Consider the following 20,275-nt stretch of genomic DNA (forward strand, 5'->3'; position numbering starts at 1 on the left):
CAGTGGACGTGCATCTACCCACATCACACTCACCTCTCGGTAGCAGTTGGAATGATTGACAGTTCCTCCTCCTTCTCCCAGCTAGGATGCTGTGAAACTCCCATACTCTCTTGTTGGACTCTCCCCAAGCCCGTTCCACCCCCAGACTGTGATAGTTCTCGGAGGCCCATCCTGAAAGCACTTCCTTTCTGTCTCCTATGCACTCTCCCCAAGCAGCTTATCTTTTCTCAGAGGACATGTGTTTTATGGCTCCTCAATGTGTATGTGCAGCCCAGACTCCAGCCCTGTGGGCCCCACTGCTTCCTGTCCACCACTGCAGTCCCCAGGGCTCCTCACATTGCACGCCCCAAGTGAGCCATCTGCCTCCCCGCTCTGTTTCCCCCCTTCCTCCCTCCGCTCCCGTCCCTCCATCTCATAGTTCTTACCATTCTAGTTCAAGCTACAAACATGAAGACCGTCCTTCCTCCTTGACTATACTCTCTTCTACACCAACCACATCCAAGCGCTCACTAGGCTGGGCATTTCGCCTCCTCGGTGGTTGGTTCTTAGATCTGTCATCCCTTTAAGTTCACTGCCCCTGCCTTAGTGTCGGGTCTTGATTATCTCTTACCCTGGCCAAGACGATAGCCTCCGATCTTGTCTCTCTCAAATATAGTCTCATTATTGGCAATATCTTCCTGAAACTCAAATTTGAACATGGCCCTCCTTGGCTAAGGTTCTTCGGTGGCCTCCAAACCCATAGGATACTATTCACACCCTTCAGTGAGACCTGGACCCTCCTCGCTCTTCACCTTCATCTGCTGCCTTCCTCTCACTCGTCATCTCCTCTCCACCTACTTAAGTTGCTTGTACCGTGTTCTTCTGCATTTCCATGCATTTGTCGTGCTGTTTCTTCTTCTTTTTTTTTTTTTTTCCGATACGCGGGCCTCTCACTATTGTGGCCTCTCCCTTTGCGGAGCACAGGCTCCAGACGTGCAGGCTCAGCGGCCATGGCTCACGGGCCCAGCCGCTCCGCGGCATATGGGATCTTCCCAGACCAGGGCACGAACCCGTGTCCCCTGCATTGGCAGGCGGACCCCGAACCACTGCACCACCAGGGAAGCCCATCGCGCTGTTTCTTCTACCTGGTTGTCCTTCCCTTCCGTTTCCCGCCCCCTGCCATCTGGAGAGATCTTTCATGGTTTCATGTTTTCGGTGACTGCCTCTTCTGAGTTCACTGAGCACCTTGTACAGGTCTCGATTACGGAACCCATCTCAGTGTCTTATAGCAGTTTACGTGGCTGTCTCTTCTACTGTACTGTGAATTATTTGGGTCTAGTGATACTTTGTTCTTCTTTGGATCCCCAGTGCCAGCATAGTGGCTGCCACGTAGAAAGTCTCTATGGATGCCCTTGAATGAATGGGAAGGAAATTGAAGAAAGGTCTGGATAGCTTACATTTAAAAGGGAGCCTTGCTATTGCTTTTTTTGTTTTTTATTTTTTTGCGGTATGCAGGCCTCTCACTGCTGTGGCCTCTCCCGTTGCGGAGCACAGGCCCCGGATGTGCAGGCTCAGCGGCCATGGCTCATGGGCCCAGCCGCTCCACGGCATGTGGGATCCTCCCAGACCGGGGCACGAACCCGTGTCCCCTGCATCGGCAGGCGGACTCTCAACCACTGCGCCACCAGGGAAGCCCCTTGCTATTGTTTTTAAAGCACAAAGGGAAATTTATTTTCACTTAACCTAGATGAAACAGCGTGTCTCCGTTGTCCTCTGCACAGCCCCCTTTTATACTTAGAGTCTGATTCAGAACCTTCAGCAAGGTGTCTGATCCTTCATGAAGGAGGTGTACCAACTGATATTAAGCCTAGGTAGTTACATTCTGTCAATGCTTCAGGGCACCTCCTCTCTTCTCTCCATTGAGATTTCAGTCTAGAAATCCCTGAAGGTGTTGGTAAACATTATCGCACTTTTCTGCCAAAAATAAAGTTCAGCCACTCTCTCTTGACTCTGACCTTCTATAGTAGTGTAATCCTCCTTACCAAATTCATCCATCCTTCAGTATTGCAGTCTGAAGAACACCCACTTTTCCCCTTTGGCTTTGTCAGTTCTTTGTGTTATAAGGGCAGGATGTTTAAAGGTGAAGTCATGGACTTGCAAAATGAGAAACTGTTTTGGAGAGCATCTTGTTGTTTATACTCTGCAGATCAGAGTGTGTTAACACCAAGGTAACTGGTAGTTTTTATGTCGTTCTTACCAAGATATTAAAATAATAGCATTTATCCAGCATCAGAATGTCACAGAGAACTTCAAAATCCCCAGAAAGTCCCTTGAGAGGTAGGCAGGAATTATTGCTCCCATATTTATATATGGACAAGTCGTGCAAAGAAAGACCAGGGCAACTCTATGTGCCTTAAATTAATAAAGCATGAAACGTTAACATGTAGGAAAGCTAGGTGAAGGTTATGTGGGATTTTTTCCAGCTTTATTGAGGTATAATTGATACATAACACTGCAAGTTTAAGGTGTAGAACATCTTGATACATTTCTAAATTGTAAAATGATTACCACCACTGTATTAGATGCCAGCTGCATCTAGTCACATAGTTACCATTTCTGTCTTAGCTGGTGAGAACATTTAAAATCTGTTCCTTTAGCAACATTCAAGTATGTATATGATACGGAATTAGCTATAATCACCATGCTGTACATCAGATCCCCGGAACTTGTTAATCTTTATAACCTGAAGTTTGTCCCCTTTGACTAAAATCTCCCCATTTCCTCCACCCCCTCAACCCCTGATAGCCACCACTCTACTCTGTTTTTCTGAGTTCGTCCTTTTTAGATGCTACATAGAAGTGAAATCATTCAGTATTTGTCTTTCTCTGTCTGGCTTATTTCACTTAGCATAATGCATCCAAGTTGTTGCAAATGGCACGATTTCCTTCTTTCCCGTGGCTGAATAATATTCCATTGTATGTATATATGGCATCTTCTTTATCCATTCATCCACTGAAACTTAGGTTGTTTCTATATCTTGGCTATTGTGAGTAATGCTGCAATGAACATGGGAGTGCAGATATATCTTTAAGTTCCTGATTTCAGTTTCTTTGGATATATGCCCAGAAGTAGGATCGCTGGATCATACTGTTAGTTCTATTTTTAATTTTTTTAAGGAAACTCCATACTGTTTTCCATAGTGGCTGTACCAGTTTGCACTCTCACCAACAGTGCACTAGGGTTTATTCAGAAATTCTTTAAACTAAGTTTGCAATATTTTTATGTAACTGAAATCATGTCAAAATGAAAGGGAAAATAAACATATTAATAAAGCAGAAAAAAAAACAATGGTTACTAAGAGAAGTGAGCAGTAAGATCCATTTTCCAGTATTTACTTGATTGTTTTCCATCTCTGAGGATACAGCAGTCTCTGCTTCCAAGTCCATAAATCTCATTGGTGAAGCGATCAGCTGAGATTGCTCCTAACACTGGGGGTCCCTCTCCTGTGTTTCCCCAGGCGCAGTGAACCTGCGGGCCGACCTCATTCTTGGCATTCAACCAAATTTGGGGAGAACCAACCCGATGCCAGCATGATGCAGATATCTCAGGGCACGATTGGCACTCCTTGGCCCCAGAGCTACCATTCCAGGTAAGTGGCCACAGCTGAGACCCAGGGGCTTCTTACTTTCAAATGTCCTGTTCCCAGAAAAGACTGTTTTCTTATACTTATCTTGAGTATTAAGTCTCTCTTCCCACTATCCTCATCCTTTTAAAACCCCTAATGGTGTACGAGTCATCTTCATATCCTGGGCTAGACTGGCATGAAGGGAGGACAGGATTATTTTGAACACTGACTGCTCATTTGAGATATTTATGGGGCCTGTTGATTCTCAGTCAGACATTTCTCAATTACACGTTATAACACTATACTAGAAAAACTGACAACTCCCTCCCTCAGTGCTTAATGTCCTTTCTTCAAATATGTATCTGGTTTTTTTAATTAATTTTTATTGGAGTATAGTTGCTTTACAATGTTATGTTAGTTTCTACTGTACAGCAAAGTGAATCAGCTCTACGTATATACGTATCCCCTCTTTTTTCGGATTTCCTTCCCATTTAGGTCACCACAGAGCATTGAGTAGAGTTCCCTGTGCTATTCAGTAGGTTCTCATTAGTTATCTATTTTATACATAGTATCAATAGTGTATATATGTCATTCCCCATCTCCCAATTCCTCCCATCCCACCCCCTTCCTTCTTGGTATGCATATGTTTGTTCTCTATGTCTGTGTCTATTTCTGCTTTGCAAGTAAGATCATCTATACCATTTTTTTAGATTCCACATATATGCATTAGTATACGGTATTTGTTTTTCTCTTTCTGACTTACTTCACTCTGTATGACAATCTCTAAGTCCATCCTCGTCTCTACAAATGACCCAATTTCATTCCTTTTTATGGCTGAGTAATATTCTACTGTATATATGTACCACATCTTCTTTATCCATTCCTCTGTATCTGATTTTTATCTGAATGATTTTATTCAGTATTTGAACTCCCCAGTTGGTTTTTCTCCTTCTGTTAAAACCACTTATCCAGCTTAGCTCCAGTCGAAGCAGTTAACACACTGAGGATTGCTCAGTGTATACATCATCTCGTGTGGTCCTTCCTATATGCCCTTGAAACAGATACAGTGTTCTTAACTCCATTTCGCAGGACAGGACATTGAAGCTGGAAAGATGGCTTTGTCCAAGGTCAAACATTTGATCAGTACCCAAGTCAAGACTCAAATCCAAGCTAGGTTTCAAAGCCGTTGCATGTAATCTCCTATACTTCCTCTACACCAGTTATACTAGTTATTCTTCCTCTGCTTTTCTAGTCACTCTGTCAAGGCCCAGTCAGGGAAAAGCAAAGCCATCATGGGTGTTACAGGAGAAGGGATTTATTATAGTAATCAGACCTTACACAAGTGAAGGGGACTGGGGAGAAGGGAGCCAAGCCTGACCACCCACTTAGTTCTTTATATTAAAGAGCTAAATCAGGGGCTTCCCTGGTGGCGCAGTGGTTGAGAGTCCGCCTGCCGATGCAGGGGACACGGGTTCGTGCCCCGGTCCGGGAAGATCCCACATACCGCGGAGCGGCTGGGCCCATAAGCCATGGCCGCTGAGCAGCTGGGCCCGTGAGCCATGGCTGCTGAGCCTGCGTGTCTGGGAGCCTGTGCTCTGCAGCGGGAGAGGCCACAACGGGAAGAGGCCACAATGGTGAGAGGCCCGTGTACCGCAAAAAAAAACAAACAAAAAAAAGAACTAAGTCAGGACGCCCCTACATTTACTACAGACTTGGAGCCATGCAAATTGGAATCCATCTTCTGAGCCCAGGGAGGCAGGCTCTGTCACTTACCACTTTTTTGGAAGTACTTGGATATATAGGTTATGGTAGGGAGGTAGGAAGGTCAAGGTAATATGGGTCACGCATACAAATGAGATGCAAGGGCTTGTCTGTGCCAGGGAGTGGAGGATGTTTCTGGAAGGATTCCTTAACTACCAGGCGGTGGGTACGCATTTGGCGAGGACTCAGAACCCCTAACACTCATGTCTGGTCAAACCAAAGGCCAAATCCTAGAGCTCTGACTGGTGGGCATGGCTCCCTCCACGTTAGAATACCTTCCTGGTTACCCTCCTTGTTACAGGCACTCCTCTCCCTTGCCCGTGTCCCTCCCAATAACCCTGAAAGAATTTCTTCTCACCATCTGAGCCATGTGTGCTCCGGGAACAGAGCTGCCAGCAGTGCCCACGCCCCATGCGGGCACAGTGCTTTTGCTCTGTGGGCACAGCGGTGTTGAAGGCCTTTAGAAGGTCAGATGCAGGGGCCTAAGAGTGTGAAGGAAGGACAGCACGGTGGTGAGCTACTTGGGCTTCTAAGTGAGACCTCGGTTTAAATCTCCACTTCACCACCTACTGCATGAGCTTGAGCCAATCACTTCACCTCTTTGATCTTGGTTTCCTTGCCTGTAAAATGAAATTCATAATACAGATCTCATTGGCTCGTAGTGAGGATTAAGCAAAATAACATATGCAAAACATTTAGTGTAGTTCCTGAAACATAGTGAGCACTCAGTAACTATGAAAACTAATTATAATAATTAGGCTGAAGACTTGTCAGAGGCACAGTGAAACCTAGTAATGGACTAGGTTAATGGCATCAACCGGCACACACTTATAAAATGCAGGAGTGTATTAACAGGGTACCCCTAAACAGTGGGGCCCTTTGGAGCCTCCTAACCGCTAACCTTAGGAGGCCCTAAATCTGAAGTCATACTGTGACCTAAAATACAAGCTTGTCCAAAGGCAGAAATAAGACGACTGTGCTTAGAGTAAGTGCTCACAGTAACTAAGGTGAGCTCCAAGAGGCCTCAGGAGAAAGATGGCGTCGGCATCAGAAGTGCAATATTCTGAAGGTTCTGCTTCTCTACCTGCTGTTTCCTCCTCATCCCAACCTCCAGAGGCAGGTGGATCTGTACTGTACCTACCTACTGGTAGGTACTGTACCTACCAGTCTGTCCTCTAATTCAAGCTTCAGCACAGCCTCCCGCTGACACAATGACCGTCAGCACAAAAGCTCTGTGGAGGAAGAGAGAGGGAGAAAGGGAAGCTCGGGTTACCCAGCTCCTACTGCAGCCCAGAGCATCCTGTGTTCTGTTCATTCCATGCCTCGGTCTTGCAGCTCTGAGTTCTGCTCAGAGGGTCAGCCCTTGGCAGCTGTAGACAGAGAAGCTCTCCTGGCACGTTTCTGAGGAACACAGTGGCATCTAGTGGTCTGGTGGGCGGCATTCCTCTGACAGCCTTCTGACAGTTCCAGAAACCAGGAATATTACCTAAATGTGTGGATCTGCTTCTCATTAAGAAGCAGGAGAAAGAGGGAGCTCTAGGGTTGGGGAAGGGCAGGAGTGAGGAGAGAGGGAGAGAGAAGTTCAGAGAGACTGGAGACTTAATTTTCACTGCCCGCAAGCTAGCTTGGATCTGGAATTCCACCGAAATTGTATTTCAGCCTCTTTCTGTCAGGTCCTTGTCACTGCCTTTTTGCTGTCATACAGAAATCTCACAACGGTCCTAAAGTATTAGGACTTCTAAAGTCCTATGTACTTTAGAAGAAACCTTGAAAAGTCATGTGGTCTGGTCCCCTCCTAAGAGGCTGAAATAACAGTATCAAAATACTAAAGAACCAGTATGTGTTCATTGATTCACTCCTTCAGCAAATATGTGTGGAATACCCACTACGTCTCAGATAAGTTCTGATTATTGAGGGTACAAGACTGAACGAGACATAAAAAGCCCCCAACCTGCTGTATTTGTTTCCCCAGGTGTGTTCCATGGAATAATAATCCTAGGGTCACAAAAGTTTCTAGGGTCACATAAGTTTAGAAAACACTGCTTAGTATATTTTCCTTTAAGAACATCACATGAGCGAGTTTATTAAGGACTCAGGAGTCTTAAAGTAATTACAATTATTTAAGTCATCTAGCCCAGTATTTTCCAAACATATTTGGTCACCTAAGCAATTAATATTCTGGGAGTACACTTTAGGAAATGTTTGCATACACTTGTGCTTTTTGCTGTGGTTTAAGTATTTAGAAAATATTAATACTTTCAAACAGAGGTGATGTGATGTCAAGTAGTGGTAAGTGCCACGAAGAAAGTAAAGCAAAGTAACAGGGAGTAAGGACAGAAGAGGTGCTTTTCAGTGAGTAGCAGGAAGTCTTCTCTGACGCGGAGACTTGAATAAGGGGAAGGGATTGCGCCAGGTGAAGAGCATTCCTTTTTTGTGGGAACAGCGAGTACAAAGGCCCTGAGACCCTGACGTGGGAATGTATTTCATGGGTCATTTATTTATTTATCTATTTATTTATTTATTTATTTTTGGCTGTGTTGGGTCTTTGTTGCTGCGCGCGGGCTTTCTCTAGTTGCGGCGAGCGGGGGCTACTCTTCGTTGCGGTGCACGGGCTTCTCATTGCAGTGGCTTCTCTTGTTGCAGAGCATGGGCTCTAGGCACGCGGGCTTCAGTAGTTGTGGCTCGCGGGCTGTAGAGCGCAGGCTCGGTAGTTGTGGCACGTAGGCTTAGTTGCTCCGCGGCATGTGGGATCTTCCCGGACCCGGACACGAACCCGCGTCCCCTGCATCGGCAGGCGGACTCTCAACCACTGCGCCACCAGGGAAGCCCACCATCTGTATTTTGAGATATGTTGGTGGTGGCATTTCCTCCCACTCAACAGTGTTACAGTAAACCCATCAGTTTATTCACTTTGATTTTTTTTTGCATGCTCCTAAATTAGATTTGAATTACCCTTTTAGTGAAAGACTGCTAAAATGCTTAGCAGTTGGGAGGAGGATTAAGTAGTGTCTACCACCTGCATGGAATTGATGAGCAAAACAGCCCTTGTGGGGTCTACTGCTTCCATGTGCCCTCAGAGTATTAGCTCTGAGTCTTCTGTTAGAGGAGATGAAGGGAAGCACAAGCGGGTCATATGGGATTATCCTCAACTGAGCCGTGTCATGTGCATTTTCAACACAGCCTCTTCATTTAGAGGGGAGCGGGAGTGAAAACTGGCAGTGACATATGCCATGCCACTGGGTGCCAGGACTGACTTCCCTAACCTGGTTGGCTCAGGAGCTGTTCCCTTCCTTTCTCCCTTGAATTTATACCCGTCCCTCCGAAAGCAGGATGCTCCATTCAGTAAGTTCACTTCCCTTGCTAGAGAAAATTATTCTTAGGGTGAGTTGCTGAAAATCTAGTCTTCTTTTCCTTGAATTCCAGCACCAGTTTTGACTCAGCAGGTGATCCTTCTATAGTCTCTTCCCATATACTCTGGAGACAGTCCAGCCACAAAGCATTATCGCATACTCAGCCATTAAGACGCCATATTTACTTACATGAGATCTAGAAATATCATAACAGCTCCATGAATTTTAATAGTGTTTACATGCCTATTCATTTAAAAATGGAAAACCTCAGGCAAGAACTCTTAGTTCTTCTTTTCTCTTCTTTAGAGAATAGTGAGTCCCAAATGTTGAACTGTTGAGACTGCTGTTTGATTTTTGAGCTACTTACTCCTTCCTATGTCCATGTCCTCTCTCCCCCAACATGCTGGGGTGAAGTCTATTTTGATTTTATAATTAAAGCTAATTATAAGTAATTCTGTCTTATGGCAACTTTCTGGGGTGTATGATGCCAGGAGTGAGAGTCACTGCCCCTCCCCCAGGCAGGCTCTGAAAATCACCTAGACGAGCTGGTGAAGGAGGTTTTACCCTCCAGTGTATGAGGCTTTGCCCAGATTCTGGGAAGTGGTCCGTGGGTGATTGGCTCCCAGCACCCAAGAGTCTCCTATGATTAAAGCTTCTTATCCAGCCTGCCTCTCCTTCTCTCTCATCCGCTTCTTCTAACTCTATAATATTCTCTCAGTATTTCTCTCTTTCAGTTTTGTTTGGCTCTCTCCCCACAAACAAACTGTCTCTGGTACAGTTGAGATTCCAGGAAGATGGCCAGGGAGTAGCCCTCCAATTCTGTACAAAGGAAAGATATTAACTAAAACCGAGGACACGTGCAGAGTCGCCCTCACCCACTCACGTGCCTGGTCTCTTACTAAGCTCTCCCCTTCTCCCCGCAGACGCCCCAAGGGACATAAAATGTCGGTCTCCGTCACTCTCCCTCCTCCTTCCTCGCCCACCTCTCTCATTTCTTGGCATGTGCAGAATGTCACTCCTGGCATGGAGCACATCCCGTCAGTGTGCCGCCCGTGTCCAAGTGGCCCCCTCGTGCTGCCCGCTTCTCCCTCGGCGAGCCTGGGTGATTGATGAGCGGCCCGTGGGTTGCGGCGTTGGGCAGTTACTCCTAGTGACGACACGCAGGGAGGCTGAGCAAGGCCCAAATATGGCCCTTTCCCCCCAGCCTTCCAGAAACCAAACATCTTTCCCAAGGGTACGTTTATAGGCTGGGTCCCGTGCCTGTAAGCCTGCGGAATGATACAGACTCCCTGCTGACCGCTCTGCCTCCCTTTCTTCCAGCTCCTCTACCAGGGACCTCTCCGGCTATGACCATGCTTATCTGAGGCGGAGCCCCGACCGGTGCAGCTCCCAGGGGAGCACGGACAGCCTGGAGCCCAGCGGGGGATGCCCGCCCTGCCACCCTCTCTCCCCGGCCAAGTCTACCAGCAGCATTGAGCAGCTTGGCCACCTCCATAACAAGAGAGACTCGGCTTACAGCTCCTTCTCCGCCAGTTCTAGCATCCTCGAATATCCGGCCCCCGGCATCTCTGGCCGGGAGCGTTCAGGCTCCGTGGACACCACTTCTGCTCGAGGTGGCCTCCTAGAAGGGATGAGGCAGGCAGACATTCGCTATGTTAAGACAGTCTATGATCCCCGGAGGGGGGTCTCAGCAGAGTATGAGGTGAACTCTTCAGGCCTGCTCCTGCAAGGTAAGGAGGCCCGAGCATTGGCAGATGGTCAGGGCTATGAGAAATGGCATAGTGTTCCCCGGGGCAAGGAAGCACCACCCCCCTCCTGGAGCCAGCACTGCCCCAGCTCCTTGGAGACCACCGTGGACAACTTGCCTCCTAAAGTGGGTGCGCCCCTGCCCCCAGCTCGGAGTGACAGTTATGCGGCCTTTCGGCAGCGAGAGCGGCCTGGCTCCTGGTCTAGCCTTGATCAGAAACGGTTCTGCCGGCCTCAGGCAAACTCTGCAGGCACCCTGAAATCTCCCTTCATAGAGGAACAGCTGCATACTGTGCTGGAGAAAAGTCCAGAAAACAGCCCCCCAGTGAAGCCCAAGCATAATTACACCCAGAAGGCCCAACCTGGCCAACCTCTGCTGCCGACTGGCATCTACCCGGTACCTTCCCTGGAGCCACACTTTGCCCAAGTGCCCCGGCCTTCCGTGAGTGGTAACGGCACCCTCTACCCTGCGCTGGCCAAGGAGGGCGGGTATCCAGCTCCGCAGGGAGCTTGCGACAAGACGGCTGCCCTTGATGAGAATGGGAACCAAAGTGGATCTAGCAGGCCTGGCTTTGCCTTCTGCCAGCCCCTAGAACATGACTCAGTGTCCCCGGGAGAGAGGAAACCTGAAGTTTCAGGCAAATGTGTCCCCTACAAAGTCCATTTCCTCTCAGTGCCTGAAAACGAGGAGGAGGAGACCTCCCTGAAGAGACTTCTCACACCTCTCCAAGGCGACAGCCCACATCCCAGTGAGAGAAAGAGCACGCAGGGCAACAAATATTCTAATTACCACAGCCTCCAATCCACTCCGGCTCAGGCCTGGCAAGTGGGTGAAGACAAGAGATCTTTCCTGCCCTCAGAGCCTTGGGAGGGGGATTTCCATGAAGACCACAATGCCAACCTCCGACGGAGGTTCGACAGAGGCAGCCTGGGCCAGAGCATGCCAGGCAACTTTGGCAAGACCACATCTGCCTTCTCCTCCCTCCAAAACATTCCTGAGAGTCTAAGAAGGCAAAGCAGCCTGGATCTAGGAGGGGGAGCCCAGGAGATCTACCTGGAAGGCACGTCCACCTGTACAGTCAGCACCAAGGCAGAGGACTCTGGAAGGACTGTTGTTCCTGATCACAGGAGCCAGCTGGACAGGTCAGTTTCCTATCCCAGGCCTGAGGGGAGAACCAGTGCCTTGGCTTCGTTCCACAGTTCAGACCCAAGGTATGAAGAGCTGCCCTCCCCGCCCCCGCAGGAGACATCCAGTCTGGGCCGAAGGAGGCTCAGCTCCAGCAGCGCCTCGGCTCTGCAGGGCTTTCAGTATGGGAAGCCCCACTGCTCCGTGCTGGAGAAGGTTTCCAAGATCGAGCAGCGAGAGCAAGGGAGCCAGAGACCCCCGAGTGCGGGCAGCTCTAGTTACGGTTATAACCACAGGCCCAACCGGACACTCCCAACTTCTAATACTTCGGGGAATGACTTGGAGGAGACAAAGGCCCATATCCGTTTTTCCGAATCCATTGAACCCCTAGGCAATGGGGAGCCGCACTGCAAAAACGGGGAGCCGAAGTCGGAAGAGGTTTCCTGGCAGCCGTGTGGTCAGCAGCTGAGGCGGGACGCTCGCCTGCTCCGCAGCCAGAGCACCTTCCAGCTCTTCAGCGAGGCGGAGAAGGAGGCCGTGTGGCCCGATGACCGGCCCCGCACGCCAGAGTCGCCCGTGCAGGATGCCCCCTTCAGCCGCGCCTACCGGAACAGCATCAAGGATGCGCAGTCCCGCGTCCTGGGCGCCACCTCCTTTCGACGCCGGGACCTCGAGCCGGGGACGCCCACAGCTGCCAGGCCCTGGCGGCTGCGACCCGCCTCCGCCCACGTGGGGCTGCGGAGCCCGGAAGCGCCGACTTCCGCCTCTCCGCACACTCCGCGCGAGCGGCACAGCGTGACCCCGGCCGAGGGCGACCCTGCCCGGCCCGCGCCCCCCGCCACCCGGAGGGGGCCGCGCCGGCACCTGACCCCTGAGCAGAAGAAGCGCTCGTACTCGGAGCCCGAGAAGATGCATGAGGTGGGGGTCTCGGAGGAGGCCGAGCCGGCGCCCCCGGGCCCGCCAAGGAAGGGGCTGCAGTTCGCGGAGAGCTCGGTGGCTGACCGGCGCCGCATCTTCGAGCGAGACGGCAGGGCCTGCTCCACCCTCAGCCTGTCGGGGCCCGAGCTGAAGCAGTTCCAGCAGAGCGCGCTGGCCGACTACATTCAGCGCAAGACCGGCAAGCGGCCCGCTGCCGCTGGCTGCGGCCTCCAGGAGCCTGGGCCGCTGCGGGAGCGCGTCCAGAGCGCCTACCTCCAGGCCGCGCCCGAGGGCCCCAGCCTCGCTGCTGCCTCCAGTCTCTCCTCTCTGCGGGAGCCCACCCTGCCGCCCCGCAGGGAGACCGCCCTCCCGCCGGCCACCGCGGAAGGGGGTGGCGCGGAGCCGCCACGGGCCCCCCGAGATCGCAGCAGCTCCTTTGCCGGCGGCCGCCACCTCGGGGAACGGCGCCGCGGAGACCAAGCCCCGAGAGAACTGCTCAGTGGAGCTAACGGCGGTCCAAAGGGCCCCCAGAGGCTGGACAGGACCCCTGGGGAGCCCTCCCCGTGGGGGTCCGCGGCCGGGAGGGCTGGGAAGTCCATGTCGGCCGAGGACCTGCTGGAGCGCTCAGGCGTTCAGGCCATCCCTGTCCACATGAGGTCACGGTCATCTCCCACCGCAGACAAGCGCCAGGTATGTGCAGCCAGCGGGTCCTAGCACTGCCCCTTGCATCCTGGAAGCCTTAGTGCGACTTCTCTAACCCCTCCTCTCCCCTTCGTTTTCCTTTTACACGCAAGAGAGTAGCATTCGTTTTCATAAGGTGCTGTCTTTCTCAGTGCCCCTGTCTGATGAGATCATTACAGAGATACAGATATATAGTACGTAGATATCGATACAGTTGTGTAGATCTCTTATGTAGATACATGTATTGTATACCAATATAGATATCTATACATATATATGAGTGTGTATCAGTGGGTATAGATGTATATGTGTACACACACACACACAGTAGGCCTCGTATTCCTGGTTCTGCACTGGAATGGAAAATATTGGGAAAATTCCAGAAAGTTCCAAAAAGCAAAATTTGAATTTGCCAGCACACCAGCAACTATTTACGTAGTATTTAGATTGTAAGTAGAGATGATTTCAAGTATACAGGAGGATGTGTGTAGGTTATATGCAAATACTATGCCATTTTATCAGTATAGAGCATCAGGTGGATTTTGGTATCCGTCCCTGGGGGGTGGGGGGGTCCTTGAGCCAATTCCCTGGGGATACTGGGAAGACAAGTGTATGTAATATATATACACGCATACATATATAGTATGTATGTATTATATAGTATATACATATATATATAATAATTTCATTTTAGTGTCACCCGCTTCTCAGTGTAGGAATTAGATTAGGAAAATTTAGGGGTTATCTTTTTGTTTTCGGGGTTTTTTTTGCGTTTTGTTTTTTGTTTGTTTTGCTTCTTTTCTCTTTTTTTAAGTTCATGCAATAGAGGCTGTGTCTCAGTATTTTAAAGACGTTAGCTTCATACCTTCTTTGTTTCTATTGGACTTTTGCATTTACAAAATAAGTATAGTTATTGACTTTGATAGTTGTTGGTTATTGAGCTCCAGGCCTTCAACTAAGTATGCTTTTATGTTTATTATCCCATTAATCCTCAAAATAATCCTATGTGGTGGAGTATATTATCCATATCAAATCCATGTCTCTCTGCCTCTTTCTGTGTACTATCGTGGTGAGATAGGAGAATGTCAGACTTTCCAATTCTCTCATAAAGTCTCCAGACTCTGAAAAGATCACGAGGCGCTTTCCACTGGAAATTTTAGGCGGAGCTAGGAGTAAAACCCAAGCACTCTGGCTGCAGGAGTCTATCAATTCCCCTAATTCGTAGCCCATTCTCAAGCTCCACGTGCACTGCAAGTCGATGTCCTGCCTCATGGTTCCCTTGCCGGGTAAGAAGATGCGAGGAATTCACGTATATGTTACCACAGGGAAGAATACACCTCCATTGTCCCTTCTCAGATTCTGTTTTCCCCAGCAGAGAATGTAATCATTCAGCAAGCATTTGTAGAGCGTATGTTTTACGAAAAGGACTGCTTATAGGTTTAAAGGAAACGTAAAGGAAAATAAGGGTCATGCCTTTCTGGGGTTCACAATTGAGCAAAGGACTATGAACTTACATATAAATAACTAACACGGATAGTGAATGCTTTGGGAGTGGTCATAAATAATATGCTATGGGAGGGATAGTAATTCTGAGAGGATCTAAGAGAGCATCTCTTGAAGGAGAAGGGATATGAACCAGGCTATAAAGGATGAGCAGGATATTGACAAAGAGTTGGAGGTTGTGTGGGGGAGGCATTGAGTTGGAGGAAACAGCTTCGGACAGAGAAGAGTTAGCCATTACTGTCTGAGGCATCTGTCTGCTGCACTGCTTCTGCAACACACATACGCACAGCATTGTGAGAAAATACTGCTCCCTCCCAGATATTTTCTCTTCAGAATTATTTTCTCCCCATATAACCCACACACCACACACACACACACAGTCTATAGAGGCAATCCTCCATAAGCCTCCAGTAGCTGTTTTTCACCCCTTAGCGTGAAGAACAGAGCTAATTTCCAGTCCTTATCCTACACCTAAGACGCTTTTAAAATCCATATGTGTAACATGCCATTTCAGCCAGTTTGATGGGCTTCGGAAGCTCACCACGTAGCAGAACAAACATTTTCTCTATTTCTCTCCCCATGTCCTGAAGAAAATAGAAAAGCTTTGGTGAAAACTAAATCATCTTCTGATCGATGTCATTATTCTCTCTTGGGGAATTTGTTGGATGGTTATGAATGTTATTTTGCCCTTCCAGATATTTCTCAAGCCTGGTAAACTGGGAAATAGAGCTAAAACATAGGCAGTATAGAGAAATGATCCCAATTAAATCCCAATTATTTGGTATTATTTGAAAAACTTTCTAGAAAGACAGCTAAATACAGAACATTATTTATGTTCTCTTTAATAAAGGGAGTACCATATTTAGAAATTATTTAACGGGAATATGATGCCAGAGGGGGGAAATGTTTCAACGTGAAATACTTTACCTGCGCTGCTTTGCTCCTACAAATTCTGAAAATAGGTTATCATCCCCTAGATTGCAACTGCATCAAGACTGTGTTCTTAGGCTTCCTCCTTCATTCCCTGGCTCAGCAGCTGCACTGTGCCTGCCCTGAGACTGGTCCATGGCAAGGTCTGCCTCTCGCATCTTCTTCATACACCCATTATCTACCTTAGTTGTAGAACTAGTGAAAAACAAAATAAAACTAGTCTCCACATAATTATTGTGGTTAATATTTTAAGATGTTATTATTTATTTGAATAAATTCCAGGAACTTTTACCATTAAGCTTTAGGGAAGGTGTTAAATAACAATTTTTCTCATCCCAGCTTTAGAGGACTCTGAGAAATTAAGTGACGCTGTAGCGACTAAATCATCTGGTTGAGTTAAACCCAAAATATGGAGTCTGTTTCTGGTGCTGGCTCAGTCCGAGGCATCCGGAACAAACGCTGCTTGCTCCTGCCAGGTAGATACTAATAGAGCAGGATTTTGCAAGCTTTGGGCAAGGATTCAGCTCCTTTTCAAAAGTCCATTAGTGAGGATAGTTTTTGCTTCCAAAACAAGGTCAGCATGGAAATCAGTTTCTCTGTTTATAAAGCTTGATCATTCTTGGGCCTGAAACGATGACTGTAGAAGGCTGCCACCTTTTGTAGCCTGAGACCTGCTCAGACACTCAGCACCCCTGGGCCTTTCCTTAGCCAGCTGTGGTCGTCTCTGAACAAGCCGCCTCCTATTCCCTCTCCTTTAATTCCTCTTAATTTTAATAGATTTATTTATTTATTTATCTTTGGCTGCGTTGGCTCTTCGTTGCTGTGCGTGGGCTTTCTTTAGTTGCGGTGAATAGGGGCTACTCTTTGTTGCACTGTGCGGGCTTCTCATTGTGGTGGCTTCTCTTTGTTGCTGAGCACGGGGTCTATGTGCGTGGGCTTCAGTAGCTGTGGTTCACGGGCTCTAGAGCGCAGGCTCAGTAGTTGTGACGCACGGTCTTAGTTGCCCCGTGGCATGTGGGATCTTCCCGGACCAGGGCTCAAACCCGTGTCCCCTGCATTGGCAGGCGGATTCTTAACCACTGCGCCACCAGGGAAGCCCCAATTCCTCTTAATTTTAAAGGTGTAATTGCAGAACAAATGGATATTAGTGACGGAGCTGAAGGGCACATCAAATTCTTGGCTATTTCCTACTTTCTGTGAGACTTTAGAAAACTTAACTGTTTTAAAGTAGGTAGGCCCTGCAAAGCTGCAGGAAAAAATCCAGACATTTCTGTCTTGGAGTTGGAAATTTACACCTGTTCGTTGTCATAGATCTAAAATATAGCAGAGGCTATAAAAAGAAAGCTTTTGGAGAAATAAGATTCCTGGTGGGGTATTTTTTTTTTTTTCAAAATGCTGAGTTAGAGTCTTCTCTGGTTCTCACTGTATTTTCAGAGATCTTCATTTCTTATATGTAGCACATTCACCATGTGATGATGTGACAAACATTTGATTGCTGAGGAAATTGCTCAGTGCATGGAACCCCACAATGTTGGATGCAACATTGTATATTGCATGCAACCTGTATATCATTTTTAGTACCTCTCAACAAGCCTGGGGATAAATAACAGAATCAACTTTCCACAAAATGTAAAGTTACAACTAGCTACGAATAATCAAATGTTTACTATGTGCCAGTCACTGTACTGTGTTTTATAAGCTTAAAATTAATCCTACATCTATGCAAAGGAGGCGATACCGTTGTTATCGCCATATTACAGATGAGGGAACTGAGGCACAGAAAGGCTGAGAAATTTGCCCAACATAGTGGGAGCAAGGTTTTGACCCCATACTGTCTGACTCCAGAGGTTTTAAGTCACTATACCACACTGCCTCCCGGTATCAAAAAAGACTGGGTGACTGGAGGGAGGTGAGAGTTAACCATCTTATATCTGAAAACTCCAGCCAGTGAATTGATTTCATTTTAACATTTATCAATTACTGTTATACATTTAAATAACATTTAAATTTTTTTTAACTGAATTTCTAATTCATTTTAGCAGATACTTGAAGCTGATATTACAAAGTAGATGAATATTGTCTTCGTATTTCATTGGTCATAGAGATATTAGGATATTTAATTCAGAATCCAAAGGAAGAGTGAGAATCGGAATTGGATGGGATTCAGGTTTACAGTTCTGACTGTACTGTGCCTAATGAAGAGTAAGAACTGGTGTACTTTTAAGTCAGTCAAAAGAAGTAGAGACGATTAACCAAAACAGACACTTAAGTTTCTGTTGGCATAACTCTATACCTGGTATTTCTCCCATTGCCACTGCTTTTTCCTAAATTGTCATAATAGTTTATACTTCTTACCGGTTTATAGAAAATCAAGTCTTCTTTGAAAGTGCATACGTGCCCAATCTAAGCAAATAAATGCAACAGGAATGTATCCTCCTTGGGCTTTCTGCTAGGTTGGGAAGGCATTTTCCTTCTGTCCAAATGGTATTTCCATTGACAGGAGATGTAGAGTTCTCTCAATGGCCTATTGCTGGGTCTGAGTTCTTTTATTTTATACACACCCACAGAAATATCAAGCTCATACTGTAATTCAAAGGAGATAATAGAGTAGAAATATATATTTGAACGTTACTAGGTTAGGAGCTTTAAGGGAACCTAGATAGGCTTTTCCAGTTAATTATTGGCGAAGGTGAACATTCATGTCAACAGAGGGGGTGGAGTGGGGAAAGACTTTTTTTTTTTAACTTTTTATTTTATATTGGAGTATAGTTGATCAACAATGTTGTGTTAATTTCAGGTGTACAGCAAAGTGATTCAGTTATACATGTATCTGTTCTTTTTCAAGTTCTTTTCCCATTTAGGTTATTACCGAATATGGAGCAGAGTTCCCTGTGCTATATATCCTTGTTGGTTATAAAGGGACCATAGGGTTTTGCGGAGAGTAGGAATTCCCATTCCCTCTAGTGATACTTGAGCAAATCAGGGACACATGGAATTCCTTTTTCTCAAAGCACTGACATCTGATTGTATCCAGCTCAGCCACCATTCAACTTAAGATTCCAAAGATCGACCTTAGGCTTTGAGGAAATCATGGTTTGAATCCTAGCTGCTTACTTAATTGTGGGTAAGATACTTATCCTCTCTGAGCTGCAATTACCTCCCCTCTCCCCATTGTTATAGATTAAATTACAGAAGAAATGTCAGGTGCCTAACACAGCTCCAGGCACATCATTTGAGGATTTTAAAGAGCTTGGCTGCGTGTCCAGCACACGGTAGATGCCGAGTAGGAGGAAGCTGCAGTTACTAATAATATTCAGGGTTGTTTCTTCTTTGGACCTTCTCCCACCCACCTTTGGCTCTTTTCATTGCTTCTTAGTACCTCTCCCAATGATTGGGGGGAAAGAAAGAAAGAGAGAGTGAGGTGGGGTGATGAAAAGCAATCGGCCCTTTGGACAGAATAAATGGTGAAATAAATTGTTGAAATTAAGTTTAGGGATTACATGCGGATTTAATTTTCCTGTTTTCTACCTGTCTCCTATTATCGTAAATAATTGAGAGTTTTATCAATAGCTACATCATTATTTTCATCAGGGACCTGTACATATGAACTGATTTTACACTAACAAAAACTGACCTACAACCCTTTCAGGAAACTAATATATACCCTTATTTAAAACAAAAACAAATAATGACTACCCTTGAAGTGTCCCCAGAGTTACTGACATTACATGTGGGTGAGATGTTTTTCCCAGAGAGAATGTATTTCAACCTGATTACAAGCCAGATTCATATCTAATTCTTGAGATTTTGCTGAATCCAATAAACTCTCCTTTTCCTGTCATCTCCCATATTTCCCTATTGCTGTTTTGAAAGCTTGGCCCTTTAATTTAATTTCATCATTATATTTCAAGTATAGGAGTTGTCTGAAGTCCGGAGATACTTGTTATCAGACTTCTCTTGTTTAGAAAATGTCTTTGTTAGGAGAGGCACCCAGTGAGGTGGACTGAGGTTCTGCCACCTGTGACCTTGGGAAAGTTAACCTCTTGGGGCCTGTGTCCTCATCAATGCAGTGGGATTAACAGTACTTCCTGGGCTTTGAGGATGAAATGGGTTAGTATGTAAGAGTGCCACCAGGATACCTGATAATAAATAGTGGACCTGCAATAAATGTCCCTTCTCCTTTATACCTCCACCCCCTTGGTAAATTTAAATACCCGTTTGTTGGTAATAACGCCGTGCCTCTTGTGTTTTAAGGATGTGCTTCTGGGGGAAAACAATGGCTTTGGTCTTGTGAAGGATCTCTGTTATTTGGCTGGCCCAGTATCCAGGTATGTATCTGTATTTATGATGCCCTCTACCTTATGAATGCTGCTGGAGTTAAATGCTTCTGTTCCCCTCTGCCAGAAATCGAAGTGTGATATTATGATGTTTCATAGTGTCATGTGCCACCTCTTCAGTTTGTCTAGGCCATGGGGAGCTTTCTTTTTTATTTATAGATGACTTTCGCTAAGAATGATACTATTCAAAATAGGTTTTGAATGTGTGCTATTGAAGCAATGGTTGACTTCCAGTAAGTTTGGCATCAGAATAGTTGATGGATATGCTCGTCTCAAGTCTATCCTCTGGCTCTCACACGTGGGGCCTTCTCTTAAACAT

General features: G+C 46.8%; 1 protein-coding gene across 8 annotated transcripts in view; it reads left to right on the forward strand.

Moving 5' to 3' along the window:
* SHROOM3 (shroom family member 3) overlaps positions 1–20,275 on the forward strand; it is a 322,222-nt gene that overhangs the window by 274,176 nt on the left and 27,771 nt on the right. For all 8 annotated transcript variants that reach the window (XM_073805368.1, XM_073805369.1, XM_019932753.3 and 5 more), the window contains 3 exons: positions 3,497–3,628; positions 10,036–13,195; positions 19,874–19,947. In XM_073805368.1, the coding sequence (XP_073661469.1) occupies positions 3,497–3,628; positions 10,036–13,195; positions 19,874–19,947 (3,366 nt within the window). The remainder of the gene's footprint in view (positions 1–3,496; positions 3,629–10,035; positions 13,196–19,873; positions 19,948–20,275) is intronic.

This window comes from Tursiops truncatus, chromosome 5 (genome assembly GCF_011762595.2).
Source record: "Tursiops truncatus isolate mTurTru1 chromosome 5, mTurTru1.mat.Y, whole genome shotgun sequence".
NCBI classification, from domain to species: Eukaryota; Metazoa; Chordata; class Mammalia; order Artiodactyla; family Delphinidae; genus Tursiops; species Tursiops truncatus.